General features: G+C 43.7%; 1 protein-coding gene across 1 annotated transcript in view; it reads left to right on the forward strand.

Moving 5' to 3' along the window:
• The first annotated feature begins 2386 nt into the window (after positions 1 to 2386).
• The window catches only part of LOC136863674 (polypeptide N-acetylgalactosaminyltransferase 16), a 249248-nt gene continuing 235456 nt past the window's right edge, over positions 2387 to 16178 (forward strand). Inside the window, exons 1-3 of the mRNA XM_068226032.1 lie at positions 2387 to 2662; positions 3719 to 3811; positions 10098 to 10267. Coding sequence (XP_068082133.1) covers positions 2387 to 2662; positions 3719 to 3811; positions 10098 to 10267 — 539 coding nt within the window. The remainder of the gene's footprint in view (positions 2663 to 3718; positions 3812 to 10097; positions 10268 to 16178) is intronic.

Consider the following 16178-nt stretch of genomic DNA (forward strand, 5'->3'; position numbering starts at 1 on the left):
ATAATAATAATAATAATAATAATAATAATAATAATAATAATGTAGCCTACCATATAAACACTAATACATCGAGTCTGAAAATTCGATATCTAGTCCAGGACATCTATCGGAGTTCAGTGTTACAACCTTCCTTTCAAATTCAGATCAATCATAATTTCAAAACCTGCTTTCTCGTAACAATTTGTGTGCGTGGCTGCATACTTGTAGTTTTATGTGACTGACGTCATCGTAGTCATAACTGCGACGGCTCCAGTTTTACTTGAATCAAAACCAAAGGGACGTGACGTTTCGTTTCAAAACTCTAACAATACTGGTTGAGATTAAAACCATGGCCACCTTGGTGAGAAGCCAGTGACGAAGCCACTCGGCTTCTATGCCCTCTCAAGTGCTTGTGTTATGAGAGTTAGCCAAAACACTGAAAGTCAGTAATCAATCCACATTCCCTAGAAAACTCATTAGTGAACTGTAAATAACTTTTGGCTCATTATAATCGGCTGTTTTCTGAAATGGTGTATCGAATTTCACCCTTAAAGATATCGGTGGTAGTTGAAATTGCAACTGGTCCGATGACCCAAATGTTAGGGCCATCTAAATCACCATCATGATATTGCAACTCACCGCGAAAGCGGCTGCGAGTACCTCGGAAGATGTTTATAACAAGTACATTAAACCAGTTTTGAATATTTGGTAGGCGAAAAGTGATGCCATACTTCCAGTACAAGAAAATTCGTTTACCCTGTATGCCACTGACTCTTTTAAATGTATGCTCACAAATATTATGTTTGTTATCGCAATTTTTTCATTAAATCCTCTATTTTCGTACCACACTCAGTTATATACACTGCCGGCTAAAAGTTTCTAGTGGCTTTACGTCGCACCGACACAGATTGGTCTTATGGCGACGATGGAATAGGAAAAGCCTAGGAGTTGGAAGGAAGCGGCCGTGACCTTAATTAAGGTATAGCTCCAGCATTTGCCTGGTGTGAAAATGGGAAATCACGGAAACCATCTTCAGGGCTGCCGACAGTTGGATTCGAACCCTCTACCTCCCGGATGCAAGCTCACAGCTGCACGACTCTAACTGCACGGCCAATTCGCCCGGTGCCAACAGTTTCCCGACAAGCATTGAACTGTTAAAGAATGGACTGAGATTAAAAGAAAACAACATACCTATGCAAGGAATTGGCAAATATATATTCTAAAACTAATGTTTTACAATAAAAGTACGTTTTTACATTACGTCTGAGCACGAAATAGACAATATGTACACATTTACTCCTACAGGTCACCAGAACACACTCTCTTCTCATCAAAGAAACCCCTCTTTGCTGCAAGTACAGTTTTAACTATTCTCGGCATGCTCACAATAAGTTTTTCTAACACTGATATGGGTATACTTTGCCAGACATTCTGCAAGATGCCCCACAGATTTTTCGATGAAGAAGGACACTCTCTTCGGACTTGCCGATCCAACTCCTCCCACAGCAGCTCAACTGGATTTAAGTCCGGGTATTGGCGGGGGGCCATTTCATTAAAAACAATTCCCCAGAGTTTTGTGTGTTTTCAGATATTTCATGCAATAGCGAGACGTGTGTCTGGGGTCATTGTCTTTTTGGAGGTCAAACCCACGATGCTGTCCAGACGGAAAAGCATAACGAGAGAGGATGGGATGGTAGCCGTTTTTTGCATGTTCCTTGAATTTGGTGCAGTCTGTCAACTCCACTGAATGTGAAAAAACCCAAACCATACGGTAGAATGTATTTTTTTTCGATGCTGAACGTCGAACATAAAATTGTCGCCTTCGAAACTTGGTTACAGTAATATATTCTGTCATTAAAGAATCATTCAACATATTCGCGCGGGTACGTATGTTTGGTCCGGAAACTTTTGGCCGGTAGTGTACACTATACTGCGAGAATGCTGCAGAGAAGATATTGTTTTGCAAGTTAAGCCAGCGTTAGTCCAAGCCTTCATCGTCATTATACAGCGAGGATGATGTAGAGAGGCAATAGCGCTATAGGTTAAACCAGCATTAGTCCAAACCCCTGTAGCCAGTATAGAGTGAGAATGCTGTATAGAGGATATAATTCTGTAGGTTTAGCCATCGGTAGCCCAATACTCTGACGCTGGTGTAGATTGAGGGTGCTGTAGAGAGGTTCTACAAGTTAATCCACCAATACTCCAAACCTCTATCGCCGGTATAGAATGAGGATACTGTACAGAGGCAATAGCTCTACAGGTTAAGCCTTCGTTAGTCAACCCTCTCTCGCCAGTATAGAGTAAGGATGTTGTAGAGGGGTAAAAGTTCTGCAGGTTAAGCCACCAGCAACCCAAGATTGGTTTGCATTTCAGAATATCTATGCTATCTGATGTTTCCTCTTTTGACATGAACATCACGGTCGCTATACCAGGCGAGTCCGCTGCGCCTGACTTTTCTGTTGTTAGGCATCCCAATGAACGTCAGTGGTCTGTTGGTCGATTCCCTCGTGCCGTATACCAAGCTACAGTCGCCTTTAAAGCACTTACTGCGTTATCACAGCAAGACTTCTACAAAAACATGTATGCGACAGGTATTTACACAATGCAACAAGCTGTCATACGGTTATGTAAAAAGTACGTGCCAATTAGTTTTACACCAAGTACGCTTTCTGATAAGCTTGAGGTAACAGTCACCGTGGTATAATGGGCTAAGCACAGACGTGCTGACGCATCTGCCGTTGGTAAGTGGCTTCGAGTCACACGAGCGCTAAACATTTGTATTCACATTTTAAGCTTTGTGGATCAAATACAAGGCCATTCGTGCCACATTCAACCAATAGCATACAGCATGCATTTTCAATATGTATTGGCCTGAGATTTGGTGTAGCCTAGCAGTGCTGGTCATTTTTTCTCTATGTGTTCAACAGATGAGGTATGTTGACATTCTCCTCATCTACGGTGAAGCAAGACTTTTTTCTTTGCTATTTGCTTGCGTCGCAGCGACTCGGATATGTCTTATGGCGACGATGGGATAGGAAAGGTCTAGGAATGGTAAGGAAGCTGCCGTAGCCTTAATTAAGGTACAGTCCTAGCATTTGCTTTGTGTGAAAATGGGGAAAACACGAAAAACCATCTTCATGGCTGACGACAGTGCGGTTCGAACCCACTATCTCCCGGATGCAAGCTCACAGCTGCGCGCCCCTAACCGCACGGCCATCTCGCCCGGTGTTAAGCAAGACAGAACGCACACGAAGCACAGCGCCTGTAACACGAAAGATTTCAACATAGACGACAACCAGTCGCAAATCCGTTTAGGAGGGTGGAGCGACGTTTGCGTATAAATTCGTCTCCTTCCCGAGCAGTTCCTATTAGAGAGGCTCCAGCTTTGGACAGTTCTGGACAGTTTCGGGGGAATCCTCACACGAGTACCCGGGTAGTAGCACAACAGGCCAACATCAGCCAGTCGTCTGTTGTACGGATCTTGCACAGCAGATTGTTTCGCCCTATCACCAGCAGCTACTTCAAGAGCTCTACGGACGAGATTTCGAAACTCGTGTTTATATCTGTGTATGCATACTTACGCAACTGGCAAATGATCCCGCGTTTTTATTTCACGCCACCAGTGAGGTTCGTTGGGACACCTAACAACAGAAAAAGTCAGGCACAGCGGACTCACCCGGTATGTGTGAATAGTCTCAAAATATTTGTTGGTTTTGTTGTTGTTATTGTTGTGTTTTAGATAGTGTACAGTCGTACAATCATTTTTCCTAAATCATGGAAAGATATCCCAGGATTTGAAGTATGGTGCCATCGAAATATTGACCTGGAGTTCGTGAGTATGTAGAGTAAAACCACTCGTAAGACGTCATCTATCAGCACAGGAGTTTCAAGTTGTATGAAGGACTGAGGCTAAGCTTGTTCAAAATGCAAATGGTAAAGTGCATAATACCTCATGATAGATTTAAAATAGTTCCTTATCTCATTGGCATAAGTATATGAGGATCAGCTTCTGTTGCAGACATAAACATGGTACAAATGTTACAAAATCGTATTGGTAAGACATTCTTTTGCACCAAAATGAAAGGTCCTTGAGAATTCAAAGCGTTATATGTATGAAATAATCAAAGAAAAGTATTAGAAGCCACAATATAGAATTGTAAATAAACATACCCATGGAGGTATAGAAGTTATTTTTAGATCAGCAGGTACTACAATAAATATGGTCCCAGAGCACTGCAAGTTATAGTTCCTAAATTTTCAACAATTTGCCCTCAGAAACGAAACACTTGAAAACGAAATATCAACTAAAATCATGCGAAACTATGGAAGACAGAAAATAAAATTACAATTAGATATGGTCCGCCTCTGTGGTGTAGTGGTTAGCGTGATTAGCTGCCACTTCCTGGAGGCACGGGTTCAATTCTCGGCTCTGTCATGAAATTTGAAAAGTGGTACGAGGGATAGAACGGGATCGACTCAGCCTCGGGTGATCAATTGAGTAGAGGTGGGTTCGACTCCCACCTCAGCCATCCTGCAAGTGATTTTCCGTGGTTTCCCACTTCTCCTCCAGGCAAATGCCGGGATGGTACCTAACTCAAGGCCGCGGTCGCTTCCCCCCTCTTCCTTGTCTATCCGTACCAGTCTTCCCATCCTCCACAAGGCCCTGTTCAGCATAGCAGATGAGGCCGCCTGGGAGAGGTACTGGTCCTCCTTCCCAGCTGTATCCCCGCGACCCAAAGCACACTGCCTTTGAGGTGGTAGAGGTGGGATCCCTCGCTGAGTACGAGGCAAAAACCAACCCTGGAGGGTAAACAGATTTAAAAAAACGAAGAAAGAAAGAAAGAAAGAAAGAAAGAAAGAAAGACAATTTAAATATTTGCCCATGAATGAAAAATTTATCACATATTTTTCTATTTTGAATAATACATTGGGGCCAGATATAAGAGCACAACACAGGACGAAATGACCATGTGTAAAATATTATTATGCTAACGTAAATGTATGCAGCTTAATACGTAATGTTGTAAACAGTAAGGATTGCAACGATGTATAAAAATATGAAACAACTTCACCGGCATATAAGCATATAAAGTGCTTTGCAGGTTTAAATAATTGCAAAGAGAATAGTCCGCCTCTGTGGTGTAGTGGTTAGCGTGATTAGCTGCCACCCCCGGAGGTCCGGGTTCGATTCCCGGCTCTGCCACGAAATTTGAAAAGTGGTACGAGGGCTGGAACGGGGTCCACTCAGCCTCGGGAGGTCAACTGAGTAGAGATGGGTTCGATTCCCACCTCAGCCATCCTGGAAGTGGTTTTCCGTGGTTTCCCACTTCTCCTCCAGGCAAATGCCGGGATGGTACCTAACTTAAGGCCACGGCCGCTTCCTTCCCTCTTCCTTGCCTGTCCCATCCAATCGCCCCATCCCTCCACAAGGCCCCTGTTCGGCATAGCAGGTGAGGTCGCCTGGGCGAGGTACTGGTCATTCTCCCCAGTTGTATCCCCGACCCAAAGTCTGAAACTCCAGGACACTGCCCTTGAGGCGGTAGAGGTGGGATCCCTCGCTTAGTCCGAGGGAAAAACCGACCCTGGAGGATAAACAGATTAAGAAGAAGAAGAAGCAAAGAGAATAACTTACTAAACATTTGCAAATGCATTGTAGATAAGCTATAAATAAAATAAAGGGGCTGCCTGGCCGAGGCGGCAAAGGCGTGCTCGGTTCGCCCGGAAGGACGTGGGTTCGAATCCCCGTCAGGAAGTCGTAAAATTTAAGAAACGAGATTTTCACTTCGGGAGGTGCACATGGCCATGAGGTTCACTCAGCCTACACCAAAAATGAGTACCAGGTTAATTCCTGGGGGCAAAGGCGGCCGGGCGTAGGGCTAACCACTCTACCCCATCATGTGCGGAGGTTACGGATAGTGGAAGCCTTTACCTTCCACCGCTCCAAGGGCCTTCATGGCCTGTACGGAGATGACTTTGCTTTGCTTTTTATAAATAAAATAAAAATGATTATGATTACTATTCAAGTTAAATCGCGTTTCCCCAGTGGATTACTACACTACCATCTAAGCCTATTGAAACGCTATTGACCTGAAATTCTCCAGTTACAGATACTTAGATTCCCTATTCAAAACATCCCTCATAATGCCGCATGATATCAAGGACCACTATCTTCTCCATGTTGTTGCACTGACACAGATAGTTCGCTACATGGCTAAGTGGTTAGCGTGCTGGCCTTTGGTCACAGGGGCCCCGGGTTCGATTCCTGGCAGGGTCTGGAATTTTAACCATCATTGGTTAATTTCGCCGGCACGGGGGCTGGGTGTATGTGTCGTCCTCATCATCATTTCATCCTCATCACGACGCGCAGGACGCCTACGGGAGTCAAATCAAAAGACCTGCATCTGGCGAGCCGAACTTGTCCTCGGACACTCCCGGCACTAAAAGCCATACGCCATTTCATTTTTTTACAGATAGGTCTCATGGGGACAAAAGAGGGCTAGGAATGGGAACGATGCTGCTCGTGGCATTAGTTAAGGTACAGCCCCAGCATTTTCATGAGAAAATACGGAAAACAATCTTCAGGGCTGCTGATAATTGGGTTCGAACCCACTATCTTTCGGATGCAAGCTCACTCATACGCGACCCTAACCGCACGACCATCTTGCTCGGGGGGAATTGGTCTTAGTCCTCCCACCACTATTGGAACACCAAGTCTATATACTTTTGATGCCAGATCTCTCTTATTTTATTTGACAGAGGCAGGTCTTGTAGATATTTTCCCAGATCTTCTGATGATTACGGAAGCTGGGATTGCAATATTGATCGGATATGTGATCCTTGATGCTTTGACTGCCAGTGCAATAATAATAATAATAATAATAATAATAATAATAATAATAATAATAATAATTTCGCTGGCGAAATGTAGTGTTTACAGTGCACTATGTCTTCTGGTATGGGCTAGAATAAATTTGTTAACTTTCATTGCCCTGTCTGTCTCATCCTTGGCTTTGACAATATGAAAGTGACTGAGGTACGAGCGATGTTAGTAATACCATTCCTTATGCAGCCAGTCCCTGTCATGGTGTGAAAATATCGCTCATAGGGTCAGTTGGTGCATGAATTTCAGTGGGGTTGGCAGACTGATATGTAATAGCAGCTTCTGGCTCGGAAAGGAAAGCAACGGGAAACGACCTCACTCCTCATTTCCCTAGTACGCCTCTTCAGTGACGCCTTGGCTGTTTATGACAGCTGTTGGCGGAGCTGTGGAGGATCAAACCAGCCTTCGGGATGAATACCCAACATACACACACAATAATAATAATAATAATAATAATAATAATAATAATAATAATAATAATAATAATAATAATAAAATGCATTTAACGTAGTTGTTAGCAACAAGCTGCGCAGCGATCGCTCCATACCCGATACTCGCCACCACAGGTACAAGAAACTATTAACTATTCTAGATATTATTATTATTGTTACGGGGATACCGTGATTTAAAGAGGTGAAAGAAGGTGCGGGTATGAATGTGTGGATATAGAACAATCAGAAGATTAATTTTAAAACTTTAAAACTGGGGCTACCGGGCGAGTAGGCCATGCTGTTAGGGGCGCGCGGCTGTGAGCTTGCATCCGGGGAGATAGTGGGTTCGAATCCCACTGTCGGCAGCCCTGAAGATGGTTTTCCGTGGTTTCCCATTATTTTTGGTAGTGGCTTTACGTCGCACCGACACAGATAGGTCTTATGGCGACGATGGGATAGGAGAGGCCTAGCCACTAGCAAAAAAAATGGAGGTATATTTCTTTCTCTTCTTTTTTCTTTTCAGATTTTAAACTTTACACTTTGCTAAGCAAATAACTATTCGGGTACAGAACTAGCTCGTTAGCTTAGGTAACAATGTTGAAAAATCAGAATAATCAACTAATAACCAATTTATGTAACAACCTGAACCCCCTGAGCTCCCTAATTACAAATTTTACATGAGCGCTACTGCTCCTTTCAACCAACAGTCACGGAGACGGATCTCCCAATATCTTTTACACCAATAGGAACAGTATCTTTGCTCTACATACACTTTCCAGACCTATCAAAGGCACAACCTACATTTAACAAAATTTAACAGTATTCGCTGACTTAAATGCTCAACAGTTTGATTACCTTAACATTAAATGAATGAAATAGAGTTTCACAGGGGTAACAAGTACCCATTCTACGTGGCCTTTGGTAAAAACAAAGGTTAGAGTTATTTCTTTCTTTCTTAATCTGTTTACCCTCCAAGACTGGTTTTTCCCTCGGACTCGGCGAGGGATTCCACCTCTACCGCCTCAAGGGCAGTGTCCTGGAGCGTGAGACATTGGGTCGAGGATACAACTGGGGAGGATGACCAGTACCTCGCCCAGGCGGCCTCACCTGCTATGCTGAACAGGGGCCTTGGTGGGATGGGAAGATTGGAAGGGGTAGACAAGGAAGAGGGAAGGAAGTGGCCGTGGCCTTAAGCTAGGTACCATCCCGGCATTTGCCTGGAGGAGAAGTGGGAAATACGGGAAAAAACTTCCAGGATGGCTATGGTGGGAATCGAACACACCTCTACTCATTTGACCTCCCGAGGTTGAGTGGACCCCGTTCCAGCCCTCGTACCACTTTTCAAATTTCGTGGCAGAGCCGGGAATCGAACCCGGGTCTCCGGGGGTGGCAGCTAATTACAGTAACCACTACAACACAGGGGCGTACAAGGTTGGAGTTACTATCCGAAAATGAAAATGGTAAGGAGGTGAACACTTGCACTCCTTGAAATGTACGTGAAATACATAAAACCCTATTTGGGCTTACGGCCCGACGTTCCAGAGGGGGTGACTACATGGAGAGAACTAATTAACTTACAGAAATTACTAGATAGAGTTTAAAGGTTACAAAATCGTAGTCACCTCGACACCAAGTTGAAGCGGAATACAAGAGGGTGTCACTTTTTATTCCCTGTTTCGAGTAAGTTCTTCAGACTTGACCGAGAATTTACATTTAAGTAATAAGTCACATTACGAAAGAAATTTTAAACCTTCCCCTCGAGCTAGCTTTCAAAGACTATTACTTTGTTAAGCAGACTCTGCCATTGCCTTTAGCTGCTGGACCTCCCGAAGATGGACGATGGGGCCCTTTCCCCCTACCTCCGTTAAGTACACACTCTAGACTAGAGCGATCACAAACACAACATGGCCCGAAATGTCACAGCTTTTATAGCCAAGAGGAAGGTTCTAGATTTCTCTGGGTCGAAACCCTGACACACCCACAATTTTCATTGGACAATCAAATAAATATATCATAAACCGTGATTGGTTTCTTAAATAAATGTACAAATTTTCTAATTGGCCAACAAATTAAGATGGCGTTAAGAGACATGTAGAAGTGTTGATAACATTTGAACACAAAAACAAACTATAAACAATTCAGTTTAGGAAACCTTGACATACAAAATTACTTTGAAATTTAATAGTTCATCTTCACCCCAGAGCGTGCAACATAAGTCAGTATCAGCGACATCTGTTGAGAAATGTTCAAACTATTTCCAAAACGAATTTCACATTTCCTAATGTAGATGGCCTTCTACAAGAGGCTAGTTTTAAATCCACGGGGTGGATGAATATCCGGTACAATTATTATTATTATTATTATTATTATTATTATTATTATTATTATTATTATTATTATTATTATTATTCTCTTCTTTCTTCGTTTCGGCCTGCTGTGGACCACGTTATTTCAACCGTTTGCATCCTTGAGCTTTAATTCTTCCCCAGTACTCACGCATTCTCGTTCTGTGAGCCTCCTTCCTTTCATCAGTCCACTTCTTGCCTGTTTTCAACTTTGGCCTTTCTTGGAACCTCTTGTATCCCTGGAGCTTTTTCTGGAGAGGAGCACGTTTCTGGATGTCTTCGAGTGTGATTCCTATTTCTTGAAGGTCTTTTTCAACTTCGATAAACCAGGGTCCCTTGGTTTTCTTGTTAAGAAAGTAGGAAAAGATCCTATTATTATTATTATTATTATTATTATTATTATTATTATTATTATTATTATTATTATAGTGTAATTTGTTTGTTTCTTTTCTTATTTTTCAGTTCGACCTTGAACGTGCACCACCAGCGCTGATGATCCACGAGTCAGTGTATGTTGCACAGGGACAGAAGAAGAATCAAGACACTGATCCATTCTCAAGACATGCATTTAACGTAGTTGTTAGCAACAAGCTGCGCAGCGATCGCTCCATACCCGATACTCGCCACCACAGGTACAAGAAACTATTAACTATTCTAGATATTGTCGTTGCGCCTGAGAAAACCGCTATGTTAAATAATTAATCTCAGAACTTGGACTGGTGATGTTCTGTCATGTAAGGTTCAATATTGTGCGAATAGAATCAAAGAACTCTAGTTCTTACTGACATCTGTGCTGCGGGTCAGTATTTCTCTGACAACATCGTCACACAGCAGCTTTCGCAGGCGCAACGACGATATACTGATTGACATGAAAATCATCGTACCTTGTAAAAAATATATTCGGTAAGTGCAAACATTGGTAAATAACTAAATGGACAGAGGATATTAGGTGCTATGAAGCTAAAGGAGGAATTCAACACAGGGCGAAAATGTTCTTACTTCATGTTTAAAAAATGTATTATTATTATTAACCATGGATAACCGTAATGTGAATCAACTGTATTGAATTCACACTATTTTCCTTTTGATAATTAGCGCTGAAGAAAATCTAACAAAGATGCTGAGCTTCGAGTACGAAAGGCGAACTCAACAATTCTCCTCCTTGATAACGTAAGCGTCTGTACATTTCCATCCCTTTTCCTTCGGCTTTTCGATTGTTGGGAGCGAAATGTAAAGAAAAATCTTCCATTCCACATAGGATACAAACAAAGATTCCGTATACACAACGAATATAAGTTGAAGTTTAAAAAAAGTTAAATTTATAAAAGGAAAGGAAAAAGGTTATGACACAAAAAATCCTGTCTTTCAAATAAAAATAATCTGTTCTTTACGAATGTCCTATCTCCATACCTTCTGCAAAATTAAAGGATATGCCGGTATGTGAGTTTATAACGTATGTCCCTTTACCGTGGAACTAGTTTTCTGTTATCATTGACGCCCAGACTCGGGTAACACAGGAGCAAGAACAAAAGACCATGACAACGACATGATTGACTAAGAATGAGTGAAATACATAGGCTTAGTTCAGAAAAATTTGGGGAACATGTTTTGTAACGTCTGGTATGTGAACGTCAATGTGGTAGATGGGGTTTCAGTGATCGTACAGCATACCTTGAGACCTTAGCTACTCAGGGTATGTCAAATCGAAGTTATACTCCATCTGTAGGCGTAGCCATGCATCAAACTGTCAGGTGACCCCTCAAAACGAAGTGAATAGCGGCGCGTCCGTGTGTCGTTGTGAGGTACACAGACTACTGCGGGTCATTTGAGCTCGTTGTACGTAAACCAGCATATCCCATGAGACATGAGACGAGGTTCAAGTCCCAAGGGCCGTCACTTTGATCCAGGAAGAATGGATTTTTCGTCGTGATGCTGTGGATCTCAATATCTCTCCGTCAGTTATTCACCGCTTGTGGAATCGCTACCCTTGAGACAGGCCAGTTCACAAGGAGGGTTGGACAAGGTCGTGGACACATGACAACCCCATAGGATGATCGATATCTGACCATCTGTGCGTTGCGGCGTCGTTCAGCAGCTGCCAGAGAACTCCAACAAGACCTCAGGAGGATCACTGGAGTCACGGTGTCTGACCAGACAGTAAGGAACAGGTTAAGGGAAGTGTCCTTACGACCCAGCCGTCCTGTTCGAGTGTCCCGTTTAACGCAGCAACATCGCGCAGCTCGCCTTCTGTTTGCTCGTACCCACGTCAACTGGTAACTTCGCCAATGGAGACCTGTGTTGCTCATAGAAGAGTCCAGATTTTCCCTGACACAGCATGATGGACGTCAACGGGTATGGAGACGCCGTGGTGAGCAGTACATGCCAAATGTTGTCCAGGAAGGCGACCGATTTGGACACGGTTCTGTGATGGTATGTTGTAGGGACTGGACATACAACATTCTGTGATGGCCGTACGGATCTTGTGTTCGTCTTACTGCTGCGGGGTACATCGAGCAGATACTGCTACGGCGTGTGTTGGTTGCTGCATACGATGTTGGCCCTGAATTCGTACTCATGCACGACAACGTCAGGGCTCATGTAGCCACGCATCACCATAGCTGTCTTGCGAGAACTGGACATTCAAGAGATGGAATGGCCAGCAGTGAGTCCCGACCTTAATCCCATCGAGCATGTGTGGGATAGGCTTGACAGAAGTGTTTGTGAGCGTTCTGTTCCATCACAGACACTCCAAGACCTCGAACATGCTCTCATTGATGAATGGGACCTGATGCCGCAGCGTGACCCCCGTCGACATGTACGGAGCATGCCACATAGGTACCAAGCTGTGATAAATGCTCGTGGAGGACATACAACATACTGAAGCTCGCCAACTGTGATAAAAATCCACCATGGAGGACTGTTATCACTTTGTTTTCGTCCCTATTTGGACATTTCCGTTTGTGTTCTGAAAATGAACGCGAATCCATCGATGTTCTTTTGTATACTTCAACGGTAAATAATAAAGGTTTAGTTGGTAATATATCTGGGTGTGAGGTGTCGTTTTGTGGAGCATGGCATACGTTCAAAAACATGTTCCCCCAATCTTTTTGAACTCTGTATAATTATATATATATATATATATATACACTCTATATATATTCTTTTGTAATAAAAGACCATTTGGTTGGAGAAAACCTGTGTTGTAGTTTGTTTATTAGATGCATTCAGTCGTTCAACATATTTCTAAAATGTGGAATACAGAAAACAGAAAATGATACAGTTTTACCCTTTTTGAATATTTTTATCCGATAGAAGTACATAATGAGTGTAAGTCCCCTCTCGTTGAGTTCACTAGAATGAAATAATTCCTTATTTTCCCCCTTCAAAACATGCATGTGTTGGTTGCTGCATACGGTATTGGCCCTGAATTCGTACTCATGCATGACAACGCCAGGGCTCGTGTAGCCACTTATCACCATAGCTTTCTTGCGAGAACTAGACATTCAAGAGATGGAATGGCCAGCAGTGAGCACGTACTTTGTATTCACAACGCCTCATTTACACTGATGAGCATTTGAAATGAAGATACCTGGCTAGTAGCGTGTGCAGTGAATAAAGGGGCGTTTTCACGGGGCTAGTTTACGAGCTGCAAGTTCTAGTGGCTTGTGAACTTACCCAATGTAAACATACTCGTTAGTTAGATTCCAGCTTACCGGGCTAGTGGCAAGTGTAGTCGAACTCCCGGCTACTTTGCAGTCCACTTACCGATCAAGCGACAAGCTTGCAGCACGTACTTTCCGCAGAGTTACTCAGTTACTGGCTAGCGAAGACAGAGCCAAGATGTCATCGAAGTAGAATTGTGATGAATTGGTAAGATTTCCTGATATCATGAGCAATATGACTTACTTTACTCGTTTTCATTCCTCGCCGGGAGGGCGAGGTGGGCCCCTTAGAGCGTGACGCGCTCGCTCGGGCCAAGTTAAGCGAAGAGAACTGTGAGGAACAAGGAATGAGTGAGATGGGAAGAGTGATGCGACAAATTTAGTAAGGTGGGTTACGGATATGCGAATTTTAGGGGATTTTCGCTAGGGTTGAAATTTAGAGAGGATTACTAGGATAGTATTGAAAGGTGAGGAGGTGCAAGGACGTAGTGAGATTAAGAAGGGAAGATATTAAGTACCGGATGATATCGAGTGGCGGAGGTGTGTAATGAAAGAAGCTATATGGGTGAGGAGGTGGACCGACAGATTGACGAGGTGAGAAGTTGGCTGCCTGGGGGCGGCGGGGAGAATTGTTGGTGGGATGTCTGGCAGAATTGGGGGGGGGGGGGGGGAGATGGACGGTTCTTCTCTATGACGTTTGCCAAATATGTAAGCTCCGTGGTCGATGAGGTGTTGAACATCTATGGCGCTTGGGACGTGGATGCGTACCATGAATGTTGGCCCTGTTGCATTTTTGATGCGGAAGACTCGGCGGACTGGGATGTCTTCAGCTTGTAGTTGGTGAAGTATGGTCCTTTCGGAGAGAGCCGGGTCCACTCCACGGATGACGCAGCTGGACATTCTGTGAGAAGTTGTTGGTGGCTGCGAGATCGATGATATTGCGGAGGCTGCTGTTCTGAGTGAAGCTGGCGAAGGCGGTGCGTCGACTGTAGTATTCGTTGTTCCAGGAAATACATAGTGATGTGGAGGGATGGGGGAAGTGAGGAGTGAAGAGGTCATTAGTGAAGGTGGGTGGCATGAGACCACTGTTATAACAGCGATCTGGGAAGTACGGAGGGTAGATGTCGGAGTGGTCGATGTGACGGTGGTGGTCGTGGTGGTGGTAAAGGGAGTGGTGTAGAAATTTGACGAAGTCTGTAGTTGTGGTGGTCCCTGTGATGGCGTAGTTGTAGGCTCGGCTGTGGTGTAGGCAGTTGGCTGGGCTGATGTAGTTGTTACCGGAACGTCTTCTACTCGATGGAGCCTGCCTTGGATATAAACACCATTATCAATAGCGTTCCAGAAGTGATCGGCAGATGGAGTATAGAGTAGCACATCATTTGATGGTCCTGGGCCGGCGGAAGATCGTATGGCATGGTGGATGCCAATCGTACGGAGTTCTGCTTCAATTTCTTCTTCGGGGATAGCTGGATTGACATTCCTGGCGAGACAGACATATAGAGTGGGGAGGCCGAGTTTCATCTTGGTGTCAGCCTGATATGCTTTTTTGGGTTCGGCGAGGCAGCAAAGTTAGTTGGTGAGCCACCAGGCCGAAAAAAAAAAAAAATTGGAGATGCGCAGAGAATAGGGCAGACAAGTTTCGAGTTGCGCGAGGTGATCCCGAGCAATATGAGCGCCTTTGGAACATACGACATTCTGATTATTGCAATAAAAATTAAGGGGATTCTGCCATGATTAAATTAATGAGGGCATTGGCGAAGGAAAACCTTTGCGTTGATAATATAGAGAACTTACGTAAAATGATCAAATTACTAAAGAATGTTTATCACCTAGAATTACTCAAGATAGAAAAGTCTAAAGGAAGTAGAGCTGGTGTAGATGTTATTTATCATCCCCAGCGGCGTATGTTGGGATTAAGACGTGGGCTGCCACTAGACATAGGTTACCACTTTTTGAGTCCGACTCGTTGGCTGAATGGTCAGCGTACTGGCCTTCGGTTCAGAGGGTCCCGGGTTCGATTCCCGGCCGGGTCGGGGATTTTAACCTTAATTGGTAAATTCTAATGGCTCGGGGGCTGGGTGTGTGTGGCGTATTCAACATTAGAAATCATCCTAGGTAGGGCTCTCATATTCAAAGACATGCAGGTCGCCTAATAGGCCGTCTACTAGAAAAAGACCTGCACCAGGCCTCTCCGGAGGCCATACGCCATTATTATTGTTACGGAGATATCCGTGGTAGTTAGAGGTGAAAGAAGGTGCGGGCTGGAATAGGTCTCAACTACAAAATTAAAGTTAATTTAACACTTTAACAAAGGTTATATTTTCTTTTCAAAATCAACAATTAACAGAGAATAACAGGTACCAAGTAGCAGATCAACAAATTAACAAATTACAGTTCGTTACAAGATTTGGGCTTCGAGCCCCAAGTTTAATTCCTGAGCTCTCAGCTCACAACCACAATTGCTAAAGGGCAGAAAACCCCTAAGTACGAGGAGCACTTGCTCCTAATTACAATGTTAAGAAAAAGAGCAGACCCGCTCTCAATTTTACAAGCCTATCAAAGGCTACAACAAACCTTATTTCTATCTGCCCTTAAGGCACACAACGAAACAGGGGTAATTAATACCCAACCTACGGGGCCTTCGCATGAAGAAAACAAAACATCAGGTTAAGTTACTGGCCCAAAGTACAGAAGAGATTGGAGGCGTGAACTTGCACTCCCAAATACACTTTTAAAACCAAAGTGGCTCTAGGCCGAAACACAGGGGCTAATCCCAAGCCAAGGAGGTGACCCGTATGAGAAACTTTAATATTTTAAGGAAGAGAACAAACGGTTATGAAAACGTAGTCACCTCAATTTCCAAATGAAGGGGAGTTCGAGA

Source organism: Anabrus simplex, chromosome 2 (assembly GCF_040414725.1).
Source record: "Anabrus simplex isolate iqAnaSimp1 chromosome 2, ASM4041472v1, whole genome shotgun sequence".
NCBI classification, from domain to species: domain Eukaryota; kingdom Metazoa; phylum Arthropoda; class Insecta; order Orthoptera; family Tettigoniidae; genus Anabrus; species Anabrus simplex.